General features: G+C 50.8%; 2 protein-coding genes across 6 annotated transcripts; both read right to left on the bottom strand.

Annotated features, from left to right (window-relative positions):
• Positions 1-6: 6 nt before the first annotated feature.
• Positions 7-15,175, bottom strand: LOC131672216 (histone acetyltransferase KAT6B-like). 5 transcript variants are annotated; one of them, XM_058949293.1, is made up of 5 exons: positions 14,178-15,175; positions 7,957-8,381; positions 7,351-7,683; positions 2,154-2,628; positions 7-1,663 (listed from the first exon to the last, which is right to left on the bottom strand). In XM_058949293.1, the coding sequence occupies exons 2-4, from the start codon at positions 8,170-8,172 to the stop codon at positions 2,299-2,301; spliced, it is 879 nt and encodes a 292-aa protein (XP_058805276.1). In that variant the 5' UTR covers positions 8,173-8,381; positions 14,178-15,175; the 3' UTR covers positions 7-1,663; positions 2,154-2,298. The 5 variants fall into 5 exon arrangements, with proteins under 5 accessions (XP_058805276.1, XP_058805277.1, XP_058805279.1 ...); XM_058949294.1 differs by lacking the exon at positions 14,178-15,175 and adding an exon at positions 12,844-12,974; XM_058949296.1 differs by lacking the exon at positions 14,178-15,175 and adding an exon at positions 9,277-9,293.
• On the bottom strand, positions 158-1,716 carry LOC131672250 (nucleolar and coiled-body phosphoprotein 1-like; the record flags this gene model as incomplete). Its single annotated transcript, XM_058949355.1, has 2 exons — positions 1,491-1,716; positions 158-1,249 (listed from the first exon to the last, which is right to left on the bottom strand). Coding segments are annotated over exons 1-2 (1,318 nt in total), but the record flags the coding sequence as incomplete, so codon positions are not given.
• Position 15,176: the final 1 nt, after the last annotated feature.

The following is a 15,176-nucleotide window of genomic DNA, read 5'->3' as shown; positions in this document are numbered from 1 at the left end:
CAGGGTGTCGCGCGGGGTGTCGTGGTGGTGTTGGTGGTGGTGGCGCTAGTTCGTGGAGCGGATTTGATAGGCTGGTTGAGAGTTTGTTTGGGAGTAGGATGAGGATCAGCTGAAGAAGAAGAAGAAGAAGAAGTAGAATCAGAAGTTTTGCCGCTACTCGGCTCAGGGTGTTGTTGCTGCTGTTCCTTCTTCTTTTTCGATATGTCCTCTTGACTTGCGCATTTGACTAATGAGGCGCCGTCTATGCCCCGTAACTTCCGCCTCTCTTGCTCATGTCGTTTACTGTTCACCGCCGTTTTTACCAGACCCGAGGGTGTCATCTTCGATGGCTTCTCACCCGTCAGCTCGAACAAACAATTGGCGCCTTCTTCAGAGGGTGTAAAGATTCCTGGCCTCGGAATTCTCGTTACTTTAGCCACTTCTTTTTTCCCTCTCGTCGGACCTTCGGTGGTCACTGCTGTCGTTGGCGCTACTGTTGTCCTTGTCGTCGTACTAGGCATCTTCGGTGCTGCGAGTTTCGGAGTTAGTGTCGCCGTAGGCGTTGTGATCCTTTTTGTTGAGGTATTTTCTTGTTGCTGAATCTGCAACTGTCTTTTTCTTCGGTCAGGTGCGTAATTTGGTGGTGGTGCGCCAGGTTTCGCCCTACTGGTACTCTTACCCGACGCCGCAAAGAAATGACTTAGTCCGTCGAAAAGGCCTCTCAATTGGCCACTACCAGGAGGTTTTGGCCTCGATTGAGGTTCTCTGTTAGTAGACTTTTTACTTTCTTGCATGTGTTTGTGATCATTTTTACTTTTGGGATCGAGACACAAGCCGAAGGTCGATTTTTCACCGATAGGCACATCGAGCTTCGGCAAAGTCGCCCCAAAGGTATTCGTGATGTTACTGAAGAAAGGACTGCTATCGACGCTCAGTTTGGCCGCCGCAGCAGCGAAACCCCAAGGTTTATCGTCCTTGGTGTCGCAGATAAAAGGTGCCTTCTTGCTCATCTTATCTGAGGAAGATTTATTTGCCGCCGGCGGCTGTTCCTCGCTCGAATAGTATTCCTCTTCGCTGTCGTCACTTGTCGTTTCTTCCTCTTCTTCTTCCTCTACCTCGTCCTCTTCCTTCTCCTCTTCGTCACTCGACTCTTCGGTAGGTAAAGGTGGCACCCGCGCTGGTGGAGCTTTGGCCTTTTGCTGCTGCTGCTGCTGCTGCTGAGCTTTGGCTCGTTTATTGAAGGCACTGAGCCTGAAGAATTTCTGCTTTTCTTTGGAGATTTCGATCGTTTTTCTCTTCGAGCGTCGAAGAAGAAACACCCTGACCGAGAGTCGACTGTTGCTGCTGCTGCTGCGGGGGGACTAAAGTGGGATTTGAGCTTCTTTGAGAAGAACAAGAAGAAGAAATAGAAGAAGTTAAGGATGAGGTTACGGCAGCTGCTGCCGACGGACAGGATGGGATTGGGAGATTGGATTGAGGGAATTGACGAGGGGAGACAACACCCGCATTACCGTCCGAGCTGCTACTGTCCGCTGCAACGCTCGCTGACAGTGACTTCTTCGTACTACTCGCTGGTGTACTACTATTCGACGTCGCCGTCGTTGTCGCCGCTGCAACTGCCGGCGTTGCTGATGACGTCGTTGGTGTCGAGGCTAGCGACGTACTCTTACGGGATAGGTTTGACCTGCGCAGAAACAAGGAGACCAAAAGGTTGTGAAGTGGGGTCGAGGGTTTCATGATTCTATTTCGTTGTTTCGGTGCTTTTTTCTATTTTTCTTTGTTTTTTTTCGTATGATGAAGTTTGTGATCGTTTCGTTTTTATGATGGAGTTTGAAGAACGTTGTAACGATTAGTATTGTTGAAGATTAGCTCACTGCGGCACTAAAGTGAAATTATCGTTAGAACGTCCAAATAGTAAACATTATCGAATGTGCACGTCCACTGATGAATGAAAACGAAGTGTTCGAGACGACAAATGTCAATCGCAATTGTACGCGACGAATGATAATGCTAAAATAACGACAGCACACGTCGGGCTAGTACGTGATTAGCAATCTATTACAAGTGTAAACGTCGTAATCGTGTCATCCTTCGTCAATCTTAAAGCGAATGCAAGTCAAGAACTTATGTGGCATAGATATTGCCACGGCTATCCGAATACACGATCGACTTACTTTTTGTTGTCGCGATTATTGCCCGGCCTCTTCCTCGGCGTGTCGGGACTGCAGGCAGCCGCGGAGTTCGTCGCCGTTGTCTCGTGCGTGCCTTGACAATGCCGACACCTCCAGGGTGCTTTACTCCTCTTGTCGAGAGCCGGATCTAGGCAGTCGGATGATAACAATTCGGACAGCCAGCGCACTTGACCAGGTAGCTCTGCGACTCTCTGTCCTGCTGACAGCCCGAACACGTGGGCGCGCAATCGTCGCACGACCAGCTCGCGCCGCGCTCCACCAGCACTGTCAGCTCAGCCGGTGCGCACGAGGTGTGCAGCGCCGCGCCGCACACGCTGCAGCGGCTCAGCTTCTCGCCACCACCTGCGGTCGCCACTGCCCCCGGTGTCGTCGCGATACCGCGCTGCTGCTTGTTGTTGTTGCTGCCCGCTGCCGTTGTGCCCAAGCATTCTTTGCAAATCGGCAGCGGCGCTGGTAGCTGCAAGAAAACCATTGCGTATGAGGCCGATGGCTCTGCGTTCGCGTGCACTCGTCGGCCACTCTTTTACTCGATCGCACCATGTGCAACGCGCGCGACGCGCCCGTGCGTGTGCACAACCAGTCGGCAGAGACCCTGACATAATCGAAACAAGGTTTTACGTAAGCTCATGTCTTGCCATTTCAATCGACTTTATATATATTCATTCGTTCAGTTTTCGCGATTGTTCCGCCATTTTTCTTCGTCGTCAATTTTACACACACACACACACACTCACATACAGAGCTTCTACAAAATATATGGAATGATAATTCAAGAAGAGTGTTCGAAGATAGATCACCATCAGTTGTGATCATTCCTTTTTTGCCAGTTCTGATTAGACATTTGCATACGCAGCAAATAACCGATCATTACGCTTGCGCACCTTTCCGTAAAATTATTGCCTTGATCGTATTATTACGACGACACCGCGTTAACCCAGTTGCATCGCGAATAAAGTAGCGGCCGACGATACGTAACTCGATGAAGAAAAAGAAGGGATATTCGCGGAAAAAAGGGCTTAACGGTTTCCTTTCGTATAGGGAACAGGTGCATTGTTAGACACTCGTGCGCATCAAAAAAGCGTCGACCCAATAATGCGATAAGACAAATAAATAGAAAAAAAAACGTCGTCGCGTCCGCCGAAAAGAAAAAGAAAGATAGCGTGTACGTTCTTCCTTTTTAATTAAGCGCGAAGGTTGTGTCCGCAGCCTTGACTGGTGCACAAAGAAGCGAAACGCGGAGCCTAATTATTCGGCGCGCGAGGGTGCATCTTATTAAACAAGACAAAAACGAAAGAAGGAAAGAAAAAGAAAAAGGAGTTTCACGCAAGGAGGAGAAAGGTATTACAATGCGATATTGAATTGTATGTGCGAGTGCCGTCAATTAATATTCCTATAAGGACGCTCGGTTTCTCCCCCCCCCCCCCCTCCCGCCCTTTTTTTGTTTGTTCGCGTTGTTGCGACGACTGGTTTATCGACCAAACCGTACGTTACTTTGGGTAAATATTGACACTGAAGAGCATACGCGTCTATCGGCAGGTGTTTGCTTGTTTCTTTCTTTTCGGTTCGGCTAATTATGCCAGCGCGAGAGCAGGCTGACGTCACTTCGCGAGACATATTATCGGCGAACGCGGTGATCGATTAGGCTTTCATTGTCGTCGGCTGACGCCGGTGCGTTCGTCGCGGCCCTTGCGTTCGCGCATCTCGGAAAATCGTGCGCCCGATCGGGATCGCACGGGCAACGACGGCTCATCGGCCGCTGAAATCCGATTGCACGCGAACCCGAGCCAACGTGAACAGATGCCAATGCGCGAACGCGTCGAACGAACAACGAAGACAAGCCGATATAACAGAATCGACAGCGCTCGCGCACCACCAAGTCGGATATCGCTCTCGCCGATGAAATCGCGAAGCTGCACGCGCGCGCGCACGCGCGCACACACGTCACACCTTTGTCCTCTTCTGAAAGCCAATTCGGCGCAGCCTCCGTCTCGATCTGAGTATCATCGCGCAGCGCGCGTTGCGCGGCGCGACTCGTTCGCAATTTCGCCTTTATCTCTGTGTGTGTGTGTGTGTGTGTGTGTGTGTGTGTGTGTGTGTGTGTGTGTGTGTGTGTGTGTGTGTGTGTGTGTGTGTGTGTATTCGCAACCGGCTTCAGCTTAGATCAGTTGGCGCGCGACAACTGGCGCGTTCGCCCGCATGGCGTTGTTGTACTTGCGCGTTGCGCGTTTCATCAATGAGAAGTCGGCCGGGCGCAGGCGCGGCCCATCAAGCTCGCACGCGCGGATGATGGACTAGGCCGCGCGGAGTCCGGCGGTTTCCTCTTCCGCCCGAAATTTTGCTCGACTTTGCTACGCTTCTCTCTCTCTCTCTCTCTCTCTCTCTCTCTCTCTCTCTCTCTCTCTCTCCTCTCTCTCTCTCTCTCTCTCTCTCACGCTTACGTAATCGCGCGGAAAGTAGTCAAGATTTCTAGGAATTGTACGAGGATCGCTCGCGACGAACCGTACCCTGACTCGAAGCTCCGGCTACAAAGCGCTCTACGCCGCTGCTGCTTCGAGAAGGTACACAGCGGCTGGCAGATAATCAAGAGAAAAGTGCAACTCGAAGACGGTTTACAAAGAGCAACAGGTCGTCAGCTTGTCACCGAGAGACTCTACTCTCTCTCTTTCTCTCTTTCTCCGCGCCTTTTCGTACGCGCGCGTGCTCCTCTGGCTGCGGCCAACGACGAGCGTCGAGCGACGAAAACGCTCCGAGATCTCGGTAAAAAGGCGTCGAATTGCCCCAGGGCGGTAAAGTTGGGGGTGGGGGGGAGAAATGAGTCATCGCGCAAAAAGCCTCCCCCTTGCGAGCACTTAGTCGCCGCGCAACAAAGTCGCATATGCGGCTTTCGCTGCGCTGCAGCCCTATTGATTTTTTTTCTTTTCCTTTTTTTTTTTATTATTATTTTTGGTGTGTAGCGAGGGGAGCAGGTTACACGCACACATGGCTTTTTCTTCCGAGCGCGTGCGTCATTCGGCGTCGTGCGTAGCGTAGACTGGCCAAGGCGGCGCGGAACAACGCCCGAGGGATATGCTCAGGCCAGGTTTCGGGATGTCGCGTGGCGGATGACTCGTTGCTTCGTGTTTTCGGTAGAGACGACGAATCGAATTGACCTACGTCGACGTGCACCGGACGTCCGCGAACGAAGACGCGGCGTCGTGCTCGGCTCTGCGGCGCAAAATCCGTGTTCAATGGCCGCGCAGGTCCAATATCCAGGCGATTCGTGCATGTATTTTGGAGGGGGCAGCGGAAGGTCGGCGCATGCACGCACTTGACGTAAATGCAGCGGCAATGACAGCAGCGACTCAGTTCTGTTACTAGCCAGCTTCTCCGTCGATGGTTAGCAGAAAGTGGGGATGAGGGGATCAATAGCGTAGGAAAACGCGGATTTAATCTCAACCACCGCCACCGACCCTCCTGCGAATTCCAGGGCTCACCGGTCACGGTAGCATTTTTCTTTCTCTGTTTCGCCGCTACTGTTATTCTATTGGACAAAGGACGTATTGTCGGATTCGTAGGGGGATGCTGGTTTCTCTTTCTTTTTTGGAGGGGGCAGCTTCGGGACAGTGACTGACGAGTATATCAAGCGAGATGGATCGTACAAGAATTGCGGTGGCAAATGTGATGGCGTTACGATTTTATTGCATTTCTTCTTTTTCTCTCTCTTTACTTTCTTTCAAACGCTAATGCAGAAGAATAATTTTTGGTCATTTACAAACCAACAAGATTAAAACGTTGTACTATCGACAATTATTTCTCTCGTATTTTACTTTCATGTTAATGGATGGGAATTACTGATCTTCTATGAAACCAGTTAATTATCGTGTAATTATAATTATTCGCTGATAATCCTAGTAAATGAAAAAAAACTCGTTCATCTCACACATAAATAACTCGACTAAATCTCCCGAAATAAATTGTAGCGATATCAATCATCGTGAAATCAAAATAACTTCGCACACTGTATAGGAAATAAGAGGGGGTGGGGATATGAGTTTACGCCCCGCGGCGGCGAAGAAGTTTCCAAGGACTACAGAAGCGCTCTCCCAGAACAAGCGAGAAAGGAAAAAATGCTTTTTATACACAGTTTGCCGGCGGGAGAGAATTCCGTATACGCATTCGGGATGTTGCAGAAGGGCTTTATCGGCTCGGCGAAATCAGCGAGATTTCATCGCTCTCTCGCTCCGCGCCGTGCCGCGAGAATTCTCAACGACAAGCGAGACATTAGTCGCAGATCAGCGGCATCGCCGAGCTAAATCGGGAGTTTTTACGCGCCGATTGTGCCCGTACACAACGATCTTGTCACGGAGCTATGCGGCGAAGAATCTCAGCGAGCCCGACGTTTCTCTGCGTTTCGGCTGCACTTCTAAATTTAAACGACCGAGCTGTTGGGCAAATAGCTGTCGCGCGCATTGTTGAAAATCACAAATGCTGCCCCGTTTTCGCAACTCAAAAGGAGCGAAAAAAAAAATGAAACTTTGAGATTTCGGGCGAGAAAAAAAGAACCGGAAAACACGAGTCTTTAAGGAGAATTAGCGGCGACAAGAGGCCCAATAAGCGAACGATTACGTTACAAAGTTAAACAACGAGGAAAACGATAAATCTCTAAAAAGACCCGTGGCCCAATCAATCACTCGGCTTGTTGTGCGTGCGTATGTGTGAGCGCACGAGAGAAGCCGCAGAAAGAGAGGGAGAGAGCGAAAAAAGGGGTTAAGGCCGTGCGCTCATTATGCGAGGACGAGAAAAAAAATGAAACGAGCGATCCCCGATCGCTGGCTGAAATTAATGGACCAAAGCGCGCAGGAGAAAGAGAACAAGAGAGAGAGAGAGAGCAGCAGTTTAGCTGTGCTTGTTGCTGCTGCAGCAGCAGCAGCAGCAGCAGCAGCAGCAGCAGCAGCAGCCGCAGCAGCAGCTCGAACCCGAGTGAACCCCAAACACGTGGGCGTGTACGTCGCTGCTGCAGATTTACGGGATGAATGGAGGTCAAGGTCAATAATAGGCTAACAGGATAACACTGGCAGCCGGCGCGGGGATTGGTGGTTTTTGTACGATCGACTGCTAAGCCGATTTTCGACTGATCAGGGCTGTCGCCCGAGGCCGTCGGCTGCCGCCTCGCGCTTACTAACTGATCGACGCAACGAACCTTGGGCACGTTGCTGTCGTTGTGCGGCTCGTGATTGTTGAGCAGCTTCTTGGGCAGATGACTGTGATGCAGCTTGTCCGCTTGCCTGAACAGCCGTCCGTCTTGGACGACGAGACCGCGATCTACGGCTCTCTTGGCCGACAACTTGAGGGCGATTCTGAGGTCGCCCTCCTGCTCCTCCTCGACGGTGTGGCTCTGCCTCACGTACTTCTCGATGCTCTTGAGATTGGAGCCGTCGCGCTCGCCCAGCTCTCGTACCGCCTTAATTATCACCTTGACAAGGTCCACCGTGCGGTTCACTTTGAGCGGCTTCGACTGCAGTCCGCCGGGATCCTGCGCGCGGATAAATAAACATTGTTTAGTTGGTTGCGCAAAGCCGACCGACCACCACTTTCTCTTGCGCCAATAACGACTGTGCTTTCCTTTTACTTGTCGCCGCAGTGAAATATCGATACGAGAAGACATTCTGATGGTGCGCTTCGCGAGTGCGATCGCGCTGGCAAAGGGGGACACGGGTACGCGTCCGCGCGATCTGGCGAGGGAAAAGGAAAGTGGACGAGTCAGCGCGCGCGCGCGAAAGGTCGAGTCACGATGACGCTGGAATACCTTGTAGGACGACTGTCCCTTGTTAAAGAGCTTGAGGATGTCGCCCCGTTTGACGGCCAGCTGCAGGTTCTCGGCGATGACCTCCTCGTGGAAGTCATGCTGCAAGCGTATCGCGTGGGCGATGCGCTCAACGCTCGGCCGCTGCTTTTGGCTGCGTATCTTGCGTATCGCGTCGAGGAACCACGCGGTCCACGTGTCCGCGTCCGGCTCCTCCATGCTGCCTCGTTTTCCTCTGGCCTACCCTCTTCTGGGATCTGTGCAATCGGCTCGGGAGGATCCCGCGATCGTCCCGCTTCTCTTCGCCGTTCGTTCTCTCCCTTGGCTGTCTCCTCACATCGCAACCATGACACCGGCGCTGGCTCCTCGCCTCCCTCGACTTTCGCGGGGAGACAATGGCGCCTCGTATTTACATACGACTCTTCTACCTGTAATCGGACAATGCAACGGATCATTACTTAAGGTGGCTTCATCAGCACGGACTCTCTCCTATCGCATCGGCCTACGGTTAGGGCTTTCGTTTGAAGTTCACACCTTCCTTACGGACATATTTATTTAGCATTTCAGAAACTTTCTTTTTTATTCAATTGTTCTTTCAGAAATCAACTAATTCACGCTTAATAGTGGAAAAATGGCGAAATACCTTTTTTCGCTTCATTATTTTTGCAATTTTGTTTGTGACATACGACAATTTCTCATGTTTTTCTTCAATGTCATTTTTAATGTTGGTTCGATGATCGGTTCTCTCTTTTCTTATCGGATATCTATTTATTAGTTGTATTGTATGACTTTATGGTTTTTCAAGAGAAATTGTCATTTGTTATTAAAATTATGAGGGGAAACGCGAGTACAACCTCCTATGCCATCAACGCACAGCGACTCAATTTATTTCTCGTCATTTAGGTCGGTAACCACCATTCGCTTTTACGCAACCCGAAAGTTCGCGCGTAAAATTTTTAGTTGAGCTCTGTCGCAAGGCAAAGTTTGATGGAGGCGTCTCAATTGTCGTCGAAGCGAGCGAGAATCGACATTGAGCCGCGAGAAAGAGATTGTCGACCCTTTCGAGCGCGCAAAGGTCAAGCGACGACCGATCGGAGCTTGGCTTTACGCTTTTGTCCGCGAACGCGTCGCCCAATTGGACGCGTGTTCCGCGTGGAAATGACGTAACGACAATGATTACTCAATCGTCGACGCGTCAAGAGAACAAAAAAAAACATTTCTCTCTCTCTCTCTCTCTCTCTCTCTCTCTCTCTCTCTCTCACTCTCTCTCTCTCTCTCTCTCTCTCTCTCTCCGGCGGAATTCATACGGCGAGGCTGACTCACGATCCCGAAGATTCCCATACTCGTTACGTCAAAGTGTTACGGCGAACGAACGGTTCCGATGGACACATCGGTTCAGCGTTGACGTGTGTTAACGACCGGCGCGGAGTGAATTGCGTGCGAAAAAAAGGCCGATTAGCCACCACCAGTTCCTTCGTTCGCGCAATTTCGTTTGGAGTTCCCCTTAGCACTGCGCGCACGGCGTACTCGGGAGAGAGCTCGGAGGTGTCGAGAGGCGAACGACGCAAGCCGCGACGCACCTATCGTCATTTCGCGCGACGAGCGGCAGATCGTCCTGTCGCGCGTGCGCCCGAGCGAAACGAGGGTCCGCCGTTGCCGAACGACTCGCGACGATAAAGCGCGCCATCCGTGATGCAAATGCTATACGCAGCAGACGGCTAATTCGCGATAATTGAGAGAAGCTCAGCCCCCACCCCCCCTCTCCCGCGCCGCCGACAACTGGTTAATAATCATGCGACAGCTGACGCGAGAGATTAAGTGCGCTTTCCTCCTTCTCCTCCCTTTCCTCGTCTGCTCTTGCATCTTTTTCTTCGCGGACTTTATCGCTCGCGGCGCCCTCGCCGTCGACGATGCGCTTCTGGCTTTTGCGCAATTAATTATAACGCTCGCCGCCGACGATTTTATTTATACAGAGAGCGCGCGCCTCCTCGCCACTCTTCAGCCCAGCACTCGTATCGATCTCTCCGAGCTTGTAACATTACTGTTTCAGTTGGATAACTTCCACGATGCAGTTCGCTTACCGCCTGTTTTTGCAAACGTAATTTATGACATGCAAATCGTCCGCAAAACCATTAAACGTTCGACGGTCAATTTGCATTCGCCAAACCAAAACAAATACGCGCAAGCCGTACCGCAAAACGCAATTCGCGTCGCAGCCTCCGCCCCCCGAAAATCGAAAATGACCACCAGGCGATTCCATTTCCCCTGACAAAGCGAAAAAAAAAAAAAAAATATATATAGTTCGGCCCAGGTAGCGGAATCGATATTGCAAGAGCGCAGGCTTTAAAAAAAGGAGGGGCCGGAGGGGGAGGGCGTTAGAAAAACCCGGACAAAAATCGCGTAGGTACATGCAGTCTCGCTCGGTCGGGCTGGCAAATCATCGGTGAAAGCAGCAAAGCAGCTACGACGACCAGTCATCGACCTTTAAAACTTGTAAAATCAGTTTCTGGTCGCCGCCGCCGCGTGAGAGGCTCCAATTAGCGCTCGCGATTTCCGTGGCGATCGATTAGAGAGAAGCGAAACTCGTTCTTATTTATTTCTCCCTCTCGCGCATACCTTCTTTTTGAGAAACTGGTTTTCCTCGCGTTGCCCCCCCCCCCCCCCCGGTCCCGCAAAACGCGAGAAAAATGGGCGCTCGCGCGCGGGTGCAGGTCGAAAAATCGAGAATTTCCGCTAGAATTGACGTTCACGAGTGCTGATTTGCGGTCGGCTGCTATCGAGAGATTAATTCACTCGAACGCTAATGTGGCTTCTCTTACCCCCGATTCCTATCTAAAGTGACGAATAAGGCTGTGCGACGATTCGATTGATCGATAAAGATCACCTTTACATTCATGCCGAATGCTTAATTGATACGTCTATATATATATATATATATATATATATATATATATATATATACACCCTCCGAGGAATTTCCGTTTACAAACGACGTTCTCGTTGACATTATTCACTCGAAAATTGCATTCCACGAAATCGTCGCCGCGTAATCCCATCCGATAAATTTACCGCGCGCCATGGTCATCAGACTCGTCCAAGCAATATTTCCAATTATCAAAAAAAGCGTATCCATTCTCCCCCCCCCCCCCCCCCATGCAAGCCGAAAAAAGGCACGAACGGTATGGGGAAAACACATCAACCGCCTGACTGGTTAAGAACATGACGCATAAAAAAGCGGAATATATCTCATGCGCATTTAAAGCCAGCCGAAAAAAAGCAAATAAAGAGAAAAAAAAAATGAAAAAAAAAGAAAGCAGCCGTCGATGCCGCTTGTAACCCTTGGAAAGCTGGCGCAACGCGGGGCGACAAGAGAGGCGAGCGGCAAAGAGCGTTGTGACGCAAGGTCGCCTGCGCGCCGAGCAAGGATCTGTTTCTCGCGTGCGTGTATTGCTTTCGAAGCGGGTGTGTGCGTACGCTTAACCCTCCTCGCTTCCTCGACAGAAGGTGCGTTCGTTTCGGCGTCACTTCACCTCGGATTTTTCCAACGCGACTGCGTCGCTTTCTTCTCTCTTTGTCGCGCGCGCGCGCGCGCGAGCGCTCGACTGTATCACCTGCGGGTACACGAGAACGAGTCTCTCTCTCTTTCTCTCTCTCTCGTTATCTACGCCTACGAAAACGGCACGTTAGATAACGTCTCGTCGAAAAGCAAACGGAATTGTGTCTCGTATGCGCGCAAATCATCCATTGAATGACTATTCGTGCTTCGTTTTCTCGACCTGCAACTCGAAAATCAGCCTCTCCCGCTACACCGACAGCCAAAAACAAACAAAAAAGAAGCAAAAGGAGCAAGCGAGCGCGCTGCCTGATCGGCGAGTGCGCAAAAATCCTTCGGTGGACGCGCGCGTTCGGCCTTCGTTGTCGTCGTCGTCGTCGTTCGCTTTCACGCGTGCGGCGCGGAGAGGAGTCGAGAGCGCGTCAAGACACGCGCAAGCCAAAGGAAGGAAGCAGAGCCCACGAGCGAGCGCCTCGGTTATTTGTCTGTTGGGCGTCCGGCGGCGGGCTAGCGCGCCGAGAAAAACGAACGAACCGGCTGTCGCCGCTGCCGAGAGAAGGAGAGCAGCTGCTACGTGCAGTTGTGCGAGCGAGAGAGAGAGAGAGAGAGAGAGAGAGAGAGAGAGAGAGAGAGACGGACAGAGAAAGAGTGAGAGAGAGAGAGAGAGAGAGAGAGAGAGAGAGAGAGAGAGAGAGAGAGAGAGAGAGAGAGAGAGAGAGAGAGAGACTTGTAACCGACCGGCCCGACTGCGCAAGCATGCATGAGAAAACGAGAGGCTTGTGTGATACGTAGACCCACTGTGCATGTGTAGCTTTCGACTTTTTCGCTTTTCGGTAGACGCGCCGCTCCGTGCACATAATCCCGCTGGACGAGTTGATTTCGATAACTTTCCTTCCTTTTTTTTCTTCTCGCGTCGGGATACAGCGCGCCTGTTTGAGAGCCAAATGACGTGGTTCTATCGAGCTGTCAAGTCAAGTTCGCGCTCGAATCGAGGCTTTTTTCCTCTGCCGAAAGAAGAGGGGAAAAAAGACATCCACATCGACATTTGTACGCGGATTAACGGTCTACGTAACGACGTGACGACGATGAATTATAAATTTAAATATGCATATCGTCCGATAAATAGACTAGCATGCACGCTCGCGAGAGCAAGTAACCGCGCGAAACTAATGAAGCTATGTGTGTGACCTAGTTCTTGTGCGCCAAGAAAACGAACGTTCGACAAATGTGAACCAGATTAAACAAATGATAATCTTTCCCTCACTGGACTCCTTTTGTACGGCATTTTACGATGCAGTTCGGAAATGCAACGCGTGAAAGGGGGGAAATATACACACACATTGCTCGGAGCGATTCCAATCTTTTCAACTCTCTCGAAGCAGCTGCCGGCGCGAGCACGCGTTAATACACCACACCACATCACACAACGACGATGACGATGATGACGATGATGACGATGATGAGGACAATGAGGACAATGAGGACAACGACGACAACGACGACAACGACAACGACAACGACAACGACAACGACGACAACGACGACAACGACGACAACGACGACAACGACGACAACGACGACAACGACGACAACGACGACAACGACGACAACGACGACAACGACGACAACGACGACAACGACGACAACGACGACAACGACGACAACGACGACAACGACGACAACGACGACAACGACGACAACGACGACAACGACGACAACGACGACAACGACGACAACGACGACAACGACGACAACGACGACGACGACAACGACAACAACGACAACAATGACAACATCTACGACGACGACGACGACGACGACAACGTCGACGACAACGACGACGACAACATCGACGACGACGACAACGTCGACGACAACATCGACAACATCGACAACATCGACAACATCGACAACATCGACAACATCGACAACATCGACAACATCGACAACATCGACAACATCGACAACATCGACAACGACGACAACGACAACCACCACCACAACAACAAAAACAACATTAAAAACAAAAACAAAAACAACAATAACAATAACGACGACGACGACGACGACGACGACGACGACGACGACGACGACGACGACGACGATAACGACCACGATCCGTCGGGCTCCGTATGCATGCGTGTGACTCACGTTATATCTGTCGCGGAAAATTTTCGCGCAAAATTTTTTACCCTCCCTCCCGCTCCGCTTTATATTTAGTATATGTGCGAGAGACAGAGACGAAAGAGAGCTCGTCGAAAATCGATAGCGCGTCTCTTAACCTCAACTATGCTCATAATGCTCTCCTTCCTGGGCTCGCTCGCTCTCTCTCTCTCTCTCTCGCTCTCTCTCTCTCTCTCTCTCTCTTACTCATTCTATCCGACGCGTCCTCAAACAGCATGCGAGCGAGGGAGAGAGAAAGAGATTGAGCAGCGAGGTATAGCCACTTTCGTGTACGAACAAGAAAGGCGCGGCGTCGGTTAACGGTGCAATTACACGAGCGATGTAACCGAGAAAGAGACAGAGAGAAAGATTCATCAAGCAAAAGAGGTTTGGCCGCAGCCATTTTGCAGAGCGAGGAAAGAGAGAGAGAGAGAGAGACAGAGCGAGTAGGAGTATGTGTCCGACGGCCGTCGGACGACGGCTGAGAGAGCAGCTCTCTTGTACTCACCTTTTTCCGCCTTCAGTTTGGCAAAATCCAGCAATCCCAAGCTATTTATCACTCGCGATTCACTTCTAATGGCACTAAATTAACACTGCTTGCCGTTAATTATTGTAAAACGGCATTTTCTAGCGCGACACTACACACCACAAGGCGTCACATTTCAGCGCTCTGAGGCAAGCGCGAATCAACAAAGGTTACCCACTTGATAAAGATGGCCGTCGCTCAACTCTATACGCGCTCGCTCTCTCGCTTCGCGACACCACCACTGTCTGCCTGTTCTATGTGTGTATGAGTCTGTCGAGCAGTTCGCTACTCCAGTGAGAGAGAGAGAGCGCCGCTACTGCGCAACCGCTGGGGAGCGCCACTGTGCGTACACCAAACGAGCGTATGTACGTCTGTGTTTTTTTACAGGAGAAAGAGAGAGAGGGAGAGAGAGAGAGAGTGCGCGCGCGCGCGCGCGATGTTGTGCACGCTCTCCAATTGATTTGCTTTCCGGGAATTCAGAAACTATATATTGGTTGTTTTTTGAAAGAGCGATGCTATTAGTTTTTTGGTCCCACGGTCACTTCGTCATAACGTTTCCAACACTCGCCTCGGCTATTTGCAACGTACGATTTTATCTCTTGTACAAATTAGTTGGCTAAATGATACTTTGTAATACGTTTCAGTATGAATCATACACTTTTTTATTCTTAGTCACATGATACTATCGAAACACAAGGCTCGCCGGCGATCGCAAACTGTAAAACACTGTTGTTCGTAAATCTTCGCGTGTCACCGTTAACGAAAGCAATCAAATTCATTAGGACAATCACACACGTGTAAACGGAGTGTCGATCGCACCGACGGTGGGCGCGGAGCCTTAAAGCCGCGCTCTCCGGGAATTTTCTCGCTTGCGACTGTGTAGTTCTTTCTCGCATGTATATAGCTATCTTTCTCTTTCTCTCTCCCTTGTTTCGCAGCGCGGACTGATGGGCTGCTCCGTGATATGGCGCGTGCATGTAT

The sequence above is a fragment of the Phymastichus coffea genome, unplaced genomic scaffold (genome assembly GCF_024137745.1).
Source record: "Phymastichus coffea isolate CEN01 unplaced genomic scaffold, Cenicafe_Pcof_1.1 PCOF00146, whole genome shotgun sequence".
NCBI lineage: Eukaryota > Metazoa > Arthropoda > Insecta > Hymenoptera > Eulophidae > Phymastichus > Phymastichus coffea.
Note: the sequence above shows the minus strand (reverse complement) of the source record. Positions and strands in the feature narration are given on the sequence as shown.